The 15,360-nt window shown below is 42.2% G+C and overlaps 1 protein-coding gene across 1 annotated transcript in view; it reads right to left on the bottom strand.

The window, feature by feature from the left end:
* necab2 (N-terminal EF-hand calcium binding protein 2) overlaps positions 1-15,360 on the bottom strand; it is a gene marked incomplete at its 5' end in the record, with an annotated part of 220,142 nt that overhangs the window by 74,144 nt on the left and 130,638 nt on the right. Inside the window, one exon of the mRNA XM_079258623.1 lies at positions 9,117-9,196. Within this exon, the coding sequence (XP_079114749.1) occupies positions 9,117-9,196 (80 nt within the window). The remainder of the gene's footprint in view (positions 1-9,116; positions 9,197-15,360) is intronic.

Raw genomic sequence — 15,360 nt, 5'->3', positions numbered from 1 at the left:
ATCAGTCACTGTGGAGTCTCTAAAAACTCTCCACTTTGTGAGAGGATTATAAACGTCCTGGTCGGGACAGAAACGCCTGGAAAACCTCTGCAGATCATCTAAAGGTTCAGCTTTCTATCACACCTTCTCTGTCGGTCCCCCTCGCTAACGAGATGTCACATCTCAACGGGTTTTCCAGAAATTAATTTCCAGAATTTCTAGGAATTTCCACACACTGCTGTTCCAGAGAGATATTTGACAGGAAGTGGCTTCATCGTAACTTCGGGCTCAAAACATTTAAGGGTTAAAGCACCAGTACAAACACATACTGGTTTATCTGGTCGACCCCCCTTTCAGACCTACATCAACATTTGCTGAGGTTATGTACACAACGCAGGATTTTGTCCAAAATGACCATTTTCAGATATTTTTATGATAAAGACGTAAACAGCGTGTTACATATGATGTTAATGTGGGTTATAGACCGATCACATGAAATCCCATTTAAATCCAAAGTGAAGCCCATCTCAGACCTGCAGTGTGAACGTAGCCTCACACTGCTCCTTCCAGCTTCATGCTAATGAGGATCATTTACTGCATCAGCCGAATGTTCAAGCTGAGAAGTCAAACGGCCTCAATTTCATCCTGATGATTTCACAATAGATAGAAAAAGTTTAGACTGTTTTTAATCTCAAGATTACAGAATAATCATAGTTTTATTGTTACTGTTGTGAGATAATACTTCTCAAGGTTTCAGGTTAATTACTTTGAAGCAAACTATGATAAACAAAAGTTTTTCCTTCAGTGTTCAGGAAATTTTGGAAGATCTGTGATGGACTATGCCGAGAATCATGTCTCCTGGAATGTAATGCTGTCTGATGCTCAGTCCCCCTCCTGACCCCCCTCCCTTTCTCAGGCCTGTGGAACTTAAACTTAACTCAGCTCTCAAGGCCGCATTGACATCAGGTGGCACAGATGAACTGGGAAAAGTTCACAGACTCACTCACTGAACACACACACTCACACACCCACTGTTTTTTTTTTTTTTTTTTTTTTTTTTTGTCTTGTCCAGCATTTAAGCAAGCAGACTGATGTTCTGGATGCTGTGTTCTGCTGAGCAAATTTATTTTGCCAAGGGGAACTTTTGTAGATGTAATGATCCCCTTGTATTTCTTGATTCTTATTTTATTTTTCAATTTGTTTTGGATAATAGCTTGTATTACAGAGTTTATGCTGCTGGACCCGACCGGAAAGGACAGGAAAGGGGCAGAAAGAGAACAGAAAAGAGAACATAAAAAAACAAAAAAAAACAACAAAAGAAAGAGATCAATGCATACATGTATATGCACATACATACCCACCTACATATATATGTATATACACTCGCACATACATTATATATATACATATATACATACATACATACATATACACATACATACACATGCATACACACACATGTACACATACATGCATACATAAAGATAGATATACATACATATACACATACATACACACACACACATATATATATATATATATATATATATATATATATATATATATATATATATATATATATATATATATATATATATATACATATATACACATATACATACTCACATACATACACATACATATACACATACACATACACACACACACATACACATACATACACATACACTCACACATGCATACATATATACATATCCATACACATACATACATACACATACACATACACATAAGTACACACACATACCCACCCACACACATAAATATATACACCCACACAAGCCAACTCTAGATTCGTGGAGAACAAAACCGTTGACAATCATGAGGACCAGAAACTAGCAAGTTAAGTCAAAAAGACAGAAAGAGAGCTACCTGCTGTTAGTGAATAAACTTGCTGGATGACTCAGTGACTGTGACACATGCAGAACATTCATGCAGAACATTCAGAGTGGAACGTGTTTAGAGAAGAGTGATCATGCCAATGTGACCCCGCCCGCCTACAGCTAGAGGAAGGCCAGGAGAACCCAGAGACCCGGGTAACCGACAGTCACCCCCAGGTACAGATCCCAACCCCCCCACTCCAGAGCCAGCCATGCATCTGCCCAGGAGGTGGCGAAGGAGGTGCCCACCCAGAGTCCCCCGCAGTCAGGGGGAACAGGCCCGGGCACCGGCCACCTAGGGCAGACAGAGCGCAGGCCCCAGGGCCCCAAGAGCCCGTGAGCAGCCCCCCGCCCCCGCAGGCAGAGGGCACAGCCCACACCGACGGAGGACCAGGATCCCCAGACCGCCACCCAGCGGCAGCCAGGTCGCACCCCAGCGCACCAGCTGCGCCCCCGGGTACAGGACACCACCCCCCCACCACCAAACCACACACACATATACATGCATACCCCCCCCCCCCCCCCCCCCCCCCCCAACACGCACTCCCCTCACACATATACATGCATTACCCCCCCCCCCCCCCCCCCCAACACGCACTCCCCTCACACATATACATGCATACCCCCCCCCCCCCCCCCCAAACACGCACTCCCCTCTCAACCCCCATCCACACAACCCTCTGCAATCCATGCACATCATCCATCACATATACAACCCCACCCCACCTCTACTCACTCACCCATACCAAGTCACACGAACCCCAATCGCCCCCGCCCCCACACACGCTCACCCCCCCCCACACACACGCTCACACCCCGCCACCCCATCCCTCTACTTCTACCCAACCACACATGCCCCACCAAACACCCCTCCACCACCCATAGCCCCCCTCCAAACTTCACCCTCACTCACAGATCCCATTCCGCATATACACCCCCCCCCTACACACACACACACACACACACACACACACACACACACACACACACACACACACACACACATACCCTCACTCCTCCAACACAGGCACACCCCAATACAACCCACGCGCCAACATACCCCTCCACACACACATCTACTCATCCTCACACATCCCTATCCCCTACCCACCTATATCCCCAACCCTAATCCCCCCCCAGCCATCCCACCATCCATCTGTAACCCCATACACCCACTCCCACACATCCTCACCTCACCCCTCCATCATGTCCCATGTGAGATACCTCAGAGGGGGCAGAGGACAGGATGGCCCCGATCAGGGCCCCCATAATTACCGCCCACCACTCCCAGCGTCCCCCCCACCACCCCACAGATGCAGCCGACCCAGCACCCCCCCAGGGCCGGCGACAACCCTCCTACAGCCAGGCCAGCCCAGACTTAGGCCTAATGGACGGCACTCTTCCCCCACCCGTACCCCCCCCCCCAGTAAAGCCCCGAGAGCAGGGGCATGAGAAGACCCTATCGTCCCTGCCTCCCCCCCGCTTATGACTGATTGTGAAGTATGTATTAGTTGCAATTAAAACTGAGGGAAGTGCCACGCGGTGTTGGGAGAGGGACCACCTAAGCAGCCCCGCCCACCATACACCGCATGCTCTTCCCCCTAATCATGTGAGTCGTCAGTGTTTTGGTGTTTGGTGTCTAAGTGTAATTAAAACTGGGAGGTGAGCCGAGGCTGGGTGCAGCGATCAAGACCACCTTGATGGCCTTTCTCACCACCCAGCGCCACGTGCACACCTCCCAATACCCTGCCTGTGTGTGATGGGGAGCGGGGAGGAAGAGGGGTTGAGGGATTTAAGTCTGGAGGAAAGTGAGCTTTCCTCCAGAAGGTGAGCCGCCCGCGGCACTGGGCACGCCCCCTACTCCCAGGGCCCCCCAAGGACCAGGACAAGCCGGGGACAGCCATCCCCGTAACCAGAGCCTTCGGCGACTCTAACCAGAGAGTCATCACCGACCCAAGAGGGGACCAACTCACCACATGCAGAAGGGGGGCACGAGGACAAAGAGGAGGCGGGGCGGCAGAAGGGGAATCCCAGACCAACTGTCCACCGCCCCCTCACTCACAGAGGACACCCCCACCTGGGGACATGAAGTCCCCCCTTGTCCACACATCGGCACTTCACACTGTCTCAGCACACACCTACAGCCACACACACACACACTTCCGGACACATTCAGGTCCACCCAGCCACCCGTTCAGCCCACCCTTAAAACCATCCTCCTGACCCCCACGTCACATCCAAATCTCCCCCACTCCCATCCATCATATCTACACTTATCCACCAACCTACCACACACATGCACCACCCACTCCCCCATACATACACCCCTGCCCCCCCCCCCACACACCCACTGTTACAGACACACTCTCCTAACTGTCACCGCCTTCTCCAGACCTCGCCCCTCCCTCCACTCACGGACGGCGAGTTGGATAGGAGCGCTGCTTGGCTGGCTGCGACCTCACTGGCTGTCTGGGAGACCCCACCCACCTCCCTCCCATATTGTGTGTTGTCTATTGTCTGAACTTGTGCTGATGCTTAGAAGTGTGTTTTTTGTGGAGTATCAGTCCGTCCTGTAAACTTGTCATATGTAAATGTCTGTATGTCTAACCTTGGACGAGCTGAATTGAACCTTGAATTTTCCCTCGGGGATAAATAAAGTATCTTTGATTTGATTTGATTTGAAAAAGCTAAATTAAAATGTAAACCACTCGTAAAAGTTTCCCTCCCGACTGATAGAAGTAAAGAATAAATTCAGATTGGAAGAGACGTTAAAGCTTTGCAGAGCAGAACAGCGGTTCTCTACCTTTTTGTGACACAGTACTCTGTATAAAATATTTTTTCAGCCAAGTAACCCCTAACCACTGCAAAGTAGTTTTGGTTAAGAAAAAACATGAAATACAGGACTTTGTAATTTGTGTTTGGTTCATTAAACTTTAACCGTGCGAAATCTCTACTACGCTTCAACCAGGACTCTGTTGTCAAGGCAACAGGGTGGGGTTCAATTCACGTCGGATTGTGGGATTTTGGGAGGAATGAAATAATGTAAATCTAAATGTACATTTAGTTTATAAATGTACACTTACATTTATTGAAATATATTCAACATTTATAGAATAATATTCATTCATTCATTTTCCTAACTGCTTAATCCGACTCAGGGTGGTGGGGAAGCTGGAGCCTATCCCAGCTGTCTTTGGGTGAAAGGCAGGGTACACCCTGGACAGCTCGCCAGTCCATCACAGGGCTATAGAATAATATATTTGTATTATTTTGTTTCAGGATGTTTTAAAGAAAACATAAAAAGATATATGTTTTTAAACAAATTTCATGTACCCCCTGGAATGCCTTGAAGTACCCCCAGGGGTATACGCGTGCCCCCATTTGAGATACAGTGGAGTAGAACATGGGATGGACTATAAAATGGATGATTTGGGGGTTTGGGTGCCCCACCACCCTAAAGAAAGAGAGCTCACAGACACGAGTCTGATGACTGCAGAATGGATTTTTTCTTTTTAAAGGAAGATCAAAGTAAAAGTCAGAGATTGTAGCCTGGTCACACAAAAAACGTGGCTTGGATCAGATAAACTCTTCAGATTACTGGCAACAACAGGGGCTTAAACGTCTCATTAGTGACTAATCCCCGACTTCAGGAAGAAATGCAGGGGTCTGATTGGATATTTCACACTAAATGATGATGGCTGCATCTCTCTCTGTAAGAATCCAAGCATGTGATGAGAAGGAAAATCATGCTTCTATCTTCAGGCTAAATAAAACACAACGGCTTCAGGAAACACAAAACATAAGAAATGTAAAGAAAAGAAGAACAGCAAACGGAAAAACAGGAGAAGAAAACACTAAAACTTACAGAAACACAGAGATGTCAATAAATAAAAAACCCATTTCAGACCGTATCATGTTATAACATAGTTAAGCATTGACTGCGACCTTATCACATTATAATGTCATAAGTTTTATTATAAAAACTGTAAAAACATAAAACACAAAGCTCTGCAAGCAGATGTTGCTGCGACCTAAAAATATTGAAGCAAAATCCATTTTATGGGAATTATTCTTGTCAAGCAGAAAGATTTCTGTTGTTTATGTCAAGGATTAATACTTCCACATGAATGTGGGACAGTTGGGAGCAACGCGTCACCTGCCTGCGTGTGTTCGTGTTGCTTTGGTTAACACGTTTCAGTGGTTACGTCTATGGCCTCGCTGTCTTCTGAGACATATATGTCTGGTTTAGCGTCTTCCAGTTTCACCATCACGCTATCTCTGAAGTTAAACCCATTTAGAGATTTCTCTGATCTACTGCATCCATAGTTTTCTTCATTCAAAGACAAATACAGCTTTTATTCCACATATTCACAAAGCGTATCACATTTCAGTGTCATAAGTTTCATGTTTTTAACAATAAAACCTTTATGTTATGACGTGATAAGGGCCCAAGTTTTTCTTATTGGGGATACAGCTGTAAACTAAACTACTGCAAAAAGCTGGACAGGAAGTAAGTTTCTTGAGATTCCTGAGTGGGAGATATTAGGAGCAAGTATCGGATGGCAGCAATAATCCAAAAGAAACTGTGATGCCTTTGCAACAAAAAAATGCAAACCAGCTTAAAAGTCAAAACAAGACGAAAAAGATCCATGATTTTCTGGATATGAACAGACTCTCCAGTGAGGAGGCAGTCCACCTGATCCGGCCAATCACAGCAGCAGAAATAAGACAAACCATTAAAAAAAACCTAAAATAATGAGCCGCTTGGAGAAGATAATCTTTGATGAAATAATCCTTATTTTAGCTAAACCACGATGCATTACAGATAGCAGAGCCACCTGGTCCAATGTCATCATAAAGGTAAAGAAGAAAGAAAGAAAAGACTCCAAACTTTCTACAGACCTCACATCTGGCCTTTTATGTGCGATGCAAAGATCTTCAGAAGTATCCAAGCTAAACTGAATACTAATCACTAGACAGGGTGGACTGGATCCCTTCAGCAAACTGTGATAAACTCTGGATTTGGTGACAAAGTCAGTCCAATGGATTACATGATCCTCCTGACAGATCCAATCCAACCAGCTTGCTGATCCAAAGATGAAGATGACCAGGAGATCCTTCTCTACTGTCCGTATGAAAACACCAATGGAAGCAATCAGCTGGAGTCCACAGACACCAGGCATAAAGGATGAATTCAACATGTTACAGTGTTATCTGTGGATGATATCCTAGCAATGAAGCTGGTTATACAACTGCAAAATTAATGAGGGAAAATCGGAGGTGATGATTTTATCTGGAACTTGGCTTCCACAAAGAAACGATGTAGTACCCTTTAGACACACAGCGTGGCCTTAAATATCTGGAATTACACTAACAGCAAGTAATAATTTATCAAAACAGATAAAAGAAGACATGACAAGATGGAAGTTTCTCGTGCTTGGAAGAACAGAAACAGTTTCCTGTTCGGTCTTCACCTGTTAGATAAGCTCATACACCAACATGTGTCGTAAGCAAATGTCTGAAGACTTAAAGTGCTTTTATCACAAAGAAGAGAAGGGGGGGGGGGGTGTCTGAAATATTATTACCAAGCAGCTCAGCTCTCAGATGAACACAGTGGATTTACAATAACTACAAGACAGATTGGGTTCAAACGGAGCAGAGCTACATACAAGGAGATTAGTCTTATCTTCATTACTTTCTTTCTTCAGTGAACGACTTTGGAGTAAACTTGAACAATATGTGGATTAGATATCCCCGGTGTGCATGGTCAGAAAGAGAATGGCAGGATACTCGTGACCCTTTCTGGAAAGATAACCTTCCTGCCGTCAGCACGAGACAGTAGCTTCAAAGTAAGGCAAGCTAACGGCCAAAGCACAATCTGATACAACCAGGGGCGCTGCCAGGAATTTTGGGGCCAATGAAAGACAATGACGTAGACCCACCACTTGATTACAGACTTTAGATCTTTGTTTTTGCTACAACTGCTGATCGAATAAAATACTTTTCATGGGAATAATAAAGATCCATAACTGTATGTAAATCCCAATGTGTACGTCTTACTAGGATATTTTAATGTAGAAGACTGGGTACATTTGGAGGACAGGACAGGGCCTACAAAACCTCTCAGCCCAGGGGCCCAACAGTAGGTAAGTTTCTACGTCCTGCATTTATAGTCATGTTTTCTGTCCAAAACCGTCACTACACATATTTAGCTACACACGCTAAATATGCACGAGAAAGCAGATTTTATTTGGCCTGATAATGTGTTTGAAAACAGAGAGAATGTGGCAACAACAAATCAGGATCACTACCATCATGTAACTTTTAGATGCAACCCTTGTTCAACAAATACATGTCTCATTTCCAGGCTGACTGGTTGCTTATAGGGTCTCTTTATACAGCTAGCAGATACTTGATAGCTAGCTAGCTAGCTAGCTAGATAGATAGATAGATAGATAGATAGATAGATAGATAGATAGATAGATAGAGCATAAGGTTGATAAAAGCATTAACAGCATCCTGTGAAATGAATTAGACTTTTAAGATTAAAATAAGATTCTTCAGGACTCTAATTATTTTTCTCACCACTCTATAAAAGCACTTATTTATAGATAAAACCATGTCAGTGTTAATATCCATTCTTCTGCTTCAGTGTGAAACGTTTTAAACCAGGAATCTCTGCAAACCACTTCAATTCAGCCGAGTTTTCATTGAGACAGATGCTGCTTTAGTAAAACAACGTTCTGCTATATATGCTAGGTGGTAGTTTATTTCTAAAGTAACCAACAGGCTTTCCATTGTGTTCAGGATAAAAAGTCCTGAAGAGGTGTTGGAACCTGTTTGGCTTAATAAAATCAGATCATAATATTTTGATACATGCAAAAGAATGTTGTCTCTTCACAACCCACCACTGATTATGCCTGCTAGTTACCTGGTCAAGTAGTGACATATGTACTAATACTTTCTTCTGTAATTTAAGTACTTGAAGTCTTTCTTCTTTCAAAGATGTGTGTTTAACACAAGAAGATGCAATTTGCAAATATGGTAAAGGATAAATAAATTAAATAAAAATATGGTGTTGATGTTCTGCTACTTCTTACTGATGTAGTTTATGTTTCTTTAAGACCTTAGGTACGCAGCTGAATTTGTTTAAAAATCCAACGGATTTAGGACAATCTTGGACTTGGGACAGTGCAATCTGTCCCAAGTCCAAGTTTAAATGTTTGCATGATTCACCTTATTCTCCAAACGTCCGATCAGTTCTGCCAGACGATTGATCTGAGCCTCCAGACCTTCTTTCCTGACCTCCACAGCACCTGGAACACAGACAAACACACAGATTGAGGATAGTCCAACACTTCCACCACACATTAACTTGCCAGACATGTCTCCAGTTTGTGATTAGATCTGTTGCAGCAGGATTACATTTATTCAAATATTTCTTATACACACTGAAATCTCATTTCCCCCAGTCAGACGCTGATGCAATATCTTTTCTCTTTACACCAGAATAAAAAGCTCATCCACCAATACACCGCCACTCATTTTGTCTTCAGCTTTCACACAATGTGAGTGGAATAATCCACGACCATGGAGCAACTTCATTTTGTGATTAACTCATGTTGATGTTTGCTGCACGGTACCTGCAGAACCCCACTGCCGGCGCTAACCTTCTCATCTTACAGTTCTGTTGCTATTGTTTTATCATGAATATTTCATGTAAAAGGGGGGCTTTTTGATAAATAGGCAATTATACATGTTTATTGAAGGAAGCTAGTCTTCTCAAAGACAGTGAAGAAATAAACAGACGTGAAGCCAACTCCTTTGAGGCCTCCTGTTTAATTGCCTTATATTCCAGTGTGAATTGAAGACATCCGACCATACAGGGCTTCTCCTAATTAGCTTTCATTCAAAGATATTTAACTTTAGCTCTAAATATTTGCCTTTTGATAAGAAAGAGCTCCAGTAGGATAATAGAAATGACCATCATTTCCTTTGATTTTTTTTTTTATCGCCTCATTATTAGCCTCCACAAACAGCTAAAGTTTGTTGTACGTCACTGATGTTGTTCTACGTTCTTCTGACATGAAGCGGGAGATCAGGTACCTGTCAATCAAAAGGACATGCCCCTAAATATGTTGAGTTTTGAGATTAAATTACTTTTAAACGGGCGATTTAAAAATATTTTTACTCCCCTCACAGCTGTCATGAAGGTAAACCTGACCTATTAACCGAAAATATTTTTGAACCAGGCTGTAAACATGTTTATTTCTAACGGCTCTGTTTGCTCTGTTGTGCAGCCCCTAGTGGATGAAGGGGGAACTGCTGTTTTATGCACTTCCACATAGGCTTCACTTTGAACCGCCAAAGGTTGCCGCTTGGTCCTAGATGATAAAGTTGTATAGTTTCTGTGTCTCAGCCTCAGTTTCAGGTTCCATTCGTCGTACTTGTAATGAACTACATCAGGTTGAAAATGGGTTTTCCAAAGTCTTCCTGAGCTGTGTTGATCCTGGTGGTATGATGGTGTTTATGCTGAACCCTAAGTGGTTGAAGGTTATTGCTGTGTCTTGTCGTACTAATTGCGGCTTGTTTCCCATACAAATCATCACACTCCAACACCTGGATGGGATTGACTGACTGCTGTCACACCTTCACCTCCCCCTCTCCTGATTGGCTGCAAAACGGGCCAATCGCGCTCGAGTTGCCATGACCCAGGAAATAAAAAGACTTAGCAGACCCACAAACGACAGCAGCTGTCATGACTTTTAGACAGTTTTTTCTGCATCGTGTGAGGTTTGATGCTGGCTGTAGGGTTTAACTACTTGGCTTGGTTTTTTGTATCATGTTTATCTTCTTTAGGGAATTTGGGATTTTGGGATAGTTAGGATTGTGTGGTTTTCTTTTGGCTATATCTTGTTATTTAAATTGTTGTATTAGCTTATGGTGCTGCTCCTCCTTGGGTCTGTAGTCGTTCGGTTAAGTTTGTGGGTTGTGTTTAGTCTTTATTTCTTGTCTTTTTGTGCTGGTGGGTTCTGAGTTCTTTAGGCCCTGCGTTTTGGTTTGTTTTGAGCAGAAACCTCTAACCCCGACTTCTATTTTGGTAATGTCTAATGACCTCCTGAGACAATAAAATGTTGCCTCAGTTGTCACATGCCTGTTGCGCCTCTTATCCGCCATCTGAAAGGGGTCATAGCAGTTATCCAACAGTGGTTTCTGTCCTCGATCTTTTCTCACTGAAATATCCTAAATCTTTTAATAAAATTCTGCTCTGTAGTTTCTGAAAGATCAAAGTTCTTTACAAGCCATCATTAAGTTTATTTTCTTTATAATTTTTTTTTACACGTTTTATACCCAATCCTGACACCCTCATCAGTCCTTCATTAATCCGCTGGCTGGAGAGCACAACTTGGTTACTTTTTTCATCTAAAGCCGTTGGTCTTTCTCTGCTGGCACTGTAAGCTGATCAGAGTATGGGATCAGGAAACTAGCAATGTTGTCAGTTCACCCTTCTACTGTGTCTGTAATAAACGTTTAGCATTAAAAGGTTGAGTAAATATTGTGAGAATAAATGAAAATAGATTTGAGCTGTAAGAAGCTACAGACTGACGTACTGATTCGTTTCTGTGTGATGTGTGGTTTCACTAGTTCTAGCATCGGATTTATTCTAGGAGTTTTGCAGAAATGGAGAATCTGACACAGAGTGCCTCATGCAGACACTGCAACACCAACTCATTTATCTGATGTCTGGTGTTAAAACGCTCAGACACTTTCCTGCTCGAGCTGTTTGCTTGTAAAAGTTAAACTTTTTTTTAGTTTATAATCTTTTCTCCTCCATTCTACCTTTCCTCCTCCCAGTCTTCCTTCTCGCCTTTCCTCCCTGCTTTCCCCTGAGCAGGCGGCCTCCTTTCATCCTCCGATGACCCCCAAACAGCAAACTGGAGTGTAGGCTGCCCTCTCTTCATTAAAAGCTCTAACAGCGAGTCAATTAGACACACACACACACACACACACACACACACACACACACACACACACACACACACACACATGCAGACATTCTCACACTCATCAGCTAAACTTTAGTCTGTAACCATGGAGACAGCTGCAGATAAAAGCCCAGTGGCCATTTCCATGGACTTAAGGAAATAAGTGGTCCCATCAATTAAAGAAGTGTGTGAGGCATTACTTTCTGGATCAGTGTGAAGAGCGCAGGACTCTCCATTTGATTTTCTCCTCAATTAAACCAGATTTGAATTATTCAGCATCTGTCTATTCTACATGTCAATGTGTGTGTCATGGAGCATGTTTGTTTCTCCAGCTCAATAGATGCAGTTAAAATGTTTGTTCAGCCTTCTGCTCATCGCCAACATCTTTAGTTCCTCCATGAAATAAAGAAAAACTCATTTTCTTAGCACAGAATTTAGTGTTAAAATGAACTTGTTGACTGAACTGTCGACAGTTTTAATAAAAATATTTTGCAACACGTTTACAAGTTTACCAGAAACAGTTTCAGGAACCAGAACTTTTTAAAACCAAACTAAATTATGAAGTCCAAGAGTTTTCCATCTGCATCTGTGGCATACACTTTCTGCCAGACTAGTCCTTCCCAATCTGGGGTCCCAAAAAGACCAGAGGGGCTCCCCGAAGCGTGGACTGGTCAGAGCCAGTGTGATTTAAAATAAGGCCACGTCCACACAGAGACAGTTCACGTGTATTTACAAACTTGTTCTTTTATTTATCATTTTGATGTCATTCACATGGACTTAGTGTTTGAGGAACCTGAAAAACTGTGATGGACTGGAGAGCCGTCCAGGGTGTACCCTGCCTTTCGCCCAAACACTGCTGGGATAGGCTCCAGATTCCTGAGAGCCTTCATCAGACTAAGTGGTTAGGATAATTAATGAATGAATGAAACCTAAAAACACCATGTACTAATTGATAAGATGCGTCTGAGAAAAGCCACAGAGCAGAGGATTCGTTCTTATTTTGAAAAACCAAAAGGTAAGTCTTTATGTTTGGTTTGGATCAGTCAGAGGAAAGCAGTCAGCCAGAAAGCATCATTTACCACGAGAAGAAGCAAATAAAAGCATCAAACCAGCAACGGTTCACTCAGTCCTGGTATGTTAACTCCTACTGGGTCGTCACCAAAACCACTGAAGATGTGGAATTACAAGTCTCATCTGGAAAAGCAGTTCCAAGCTGGGGTCTGAGACCCCTCCACCGGGCTGCAGGGTTAGGGTCCAGAGCCGAGTTTCAGGATTAACAACATGGATACAGGTTGAGGTGTATTCACTTAATCTTTTTATCATTTGGACATTTCCTTCACTTGGAATCAGGGTTTTCTGAAAGTGGAAATGATTGTTACTGAGTCCCAGAGTGAATAAACAGCATTCATCAAAAATGCTTATTTACATCCTGAATGTTTAAATGCACATATCCTTAGTCATTACTACTTTTTAAAGAGTATTCCTGAAGCTGTTTACAGCAAGGTACAATGTCCTTTTACTGGCAGAGGAGCAAAAAAGTGTAGTTCAGATTAAAAAAGACTTTTTTACACATCCAGAGAACATACAGTATAGTCTCAGTATCATTGTGATAAGTTTGCATTTACAGTAAAAAGTCTTTTTTACAGGATATTTACTGAACATACAGAAGTTCTAGAGCAGACAGGCTCTCCTTTTTTTCTACATAACTGTTTCACGTTTCATTTTTATGAGTTTAATTTGAGCCCATTTCATGACCATGCTGGGAAACAGCAGTAAAGATGTGGAGGAGGTTTTAACTGGTCAGGATTGTGCTTATAATGGAGGCAGACACATGGCTGGAAATGTTCTGCTAATTCACCCGTGTGTTGATTGGAAGCTTTGTGGATTATAAAGATTTAATGTTTTTTTTAATGAAAGTGTTTTTATTTACCTGTGTTGGACTGCCGACCTGTCCAGGTGTACCTGCTTCTCGCCCAGTGATTGCTGGGACAGACTCCAGTTTCCCTGCGACCCTTAACTGGAGCAAGCGCTCAACAAAATGAATGAATATTATTTACATGATATTTCATATACCTGCTAATTAGGGGTGGGAAAATCGAATCGAAAAATCAAATATTGGGATTTTTTTGCTTCTCAATTTTGAAATAGTTTTTTGTTAATTTTTTTTTTTCAATTATATAAAAATAATCCATTATAAAATTTTTGTCATTTTTATTGTTTTTATTGATCTTGTCTTTTTGGGCATTATAGCAGCAAATTGATGGTCTGGCTACTGTGTTGATTTTTCCTCATTGAAATGAAGAAAAATGACGAGAAAAAGAAAGTTTTATACATTTTTATTTTGTTTTTAAGTCTACAAAAATCAGCAATATTGAGGAATCGTGAGAATCACAATTTAAATAAAATCTACACCTAAAATAAACCCAGATCGAATCGAATCGGGACGAAAGCATATCGTCACAGCTCTACTGCTGATGCCACATACATGTCATTTCTGACTGGTTTCCATCCTGAATCACATTCTCACCAGTTTCTCTTGGGAATTTGATGATGCTCTTAATCTCTAAACCTGCCATGTCCTGCAGAAGATTATCTGACCAGTGAGATGCCTTCAGCTGGACATGGATCAATGCTGGATCAGTGCTGAACGGGCAGTGAAACCAGCTCCAACTGTAGAATTTCTGCGAGAGAAAGCAAACCCCAGCAGAGGACGAAACAAAACCACATTTACATAAACTGTATTGTAAATTAATCAGTCAGCTGGGAGAGGGGTCTGGGGGGATGCTATTGTTCTGCCCACACATTTCTTGTCAGCTGTACAGTGTGGGAGGTGAAGTATTAATCCTTGTTTTATGTTCCTGCTGCTATACAAATGGCCAGCTGTGTAATACTAGAATAATTTTAATCAAACATCTCCAGTGGTAATTTTATTTTGCTGCCAGATTTTCAACACAGCAACATTTTATAACCAACACGACCAGATCTGAGCGGGAAACAAGCTAAAAGCAGAGTAGCACACCAACATTTACTAACCAGCTGAGGTCTGGACACAATGAAAGAGTCATCAGATACCATTTAGATTTGCAAAAGATATTTTTCTCTTTATTTAAAGCAGAAAAGTGAGTTTGATCTTGTAAGGTGGGACGTTAATACTGGATACACACTGATACACACCGAGCTTTCTGTTTGTGATTATCTCAGTCTGGTTGGTGTACACAGCTTCTGATACTTTAATTACAGCTTTGATTGTCACATAACAACTAAATACTTCATATTTACCCTGATTTTATGACAGCAGTGCTGTTTATTTAAACCAGCAAAGAAGCAACACCTGCGCAGAGATTTTAGCTGTGAAAGGATTTAAGAAAATCTGAATTTAATGCAAAACTTTAATAGCAGAAAAGTCTGTTTAGGTTCAGAGGAAAATATTTCTCAGCAGAAAGTTTGGAAAAAATCAAAATAAATTTAATTTAAGTCTCATACTTTTTCATGCA

Source organism: Telmatherina bonti, assembly GCF_933228915.1.
Source record: "Telmatherina bonti genome assembly, chromosome: 2".
Lineage (NCBI taxonomy): Eukaryota > Metazoa > Chordata > Actinopteri > Atheriniformes > Telmatherinidae > Telmatherina > Telmatherina bonti.
This window is presented reverse-complemented; position numbering and strand designations above follow the sequence as displayed.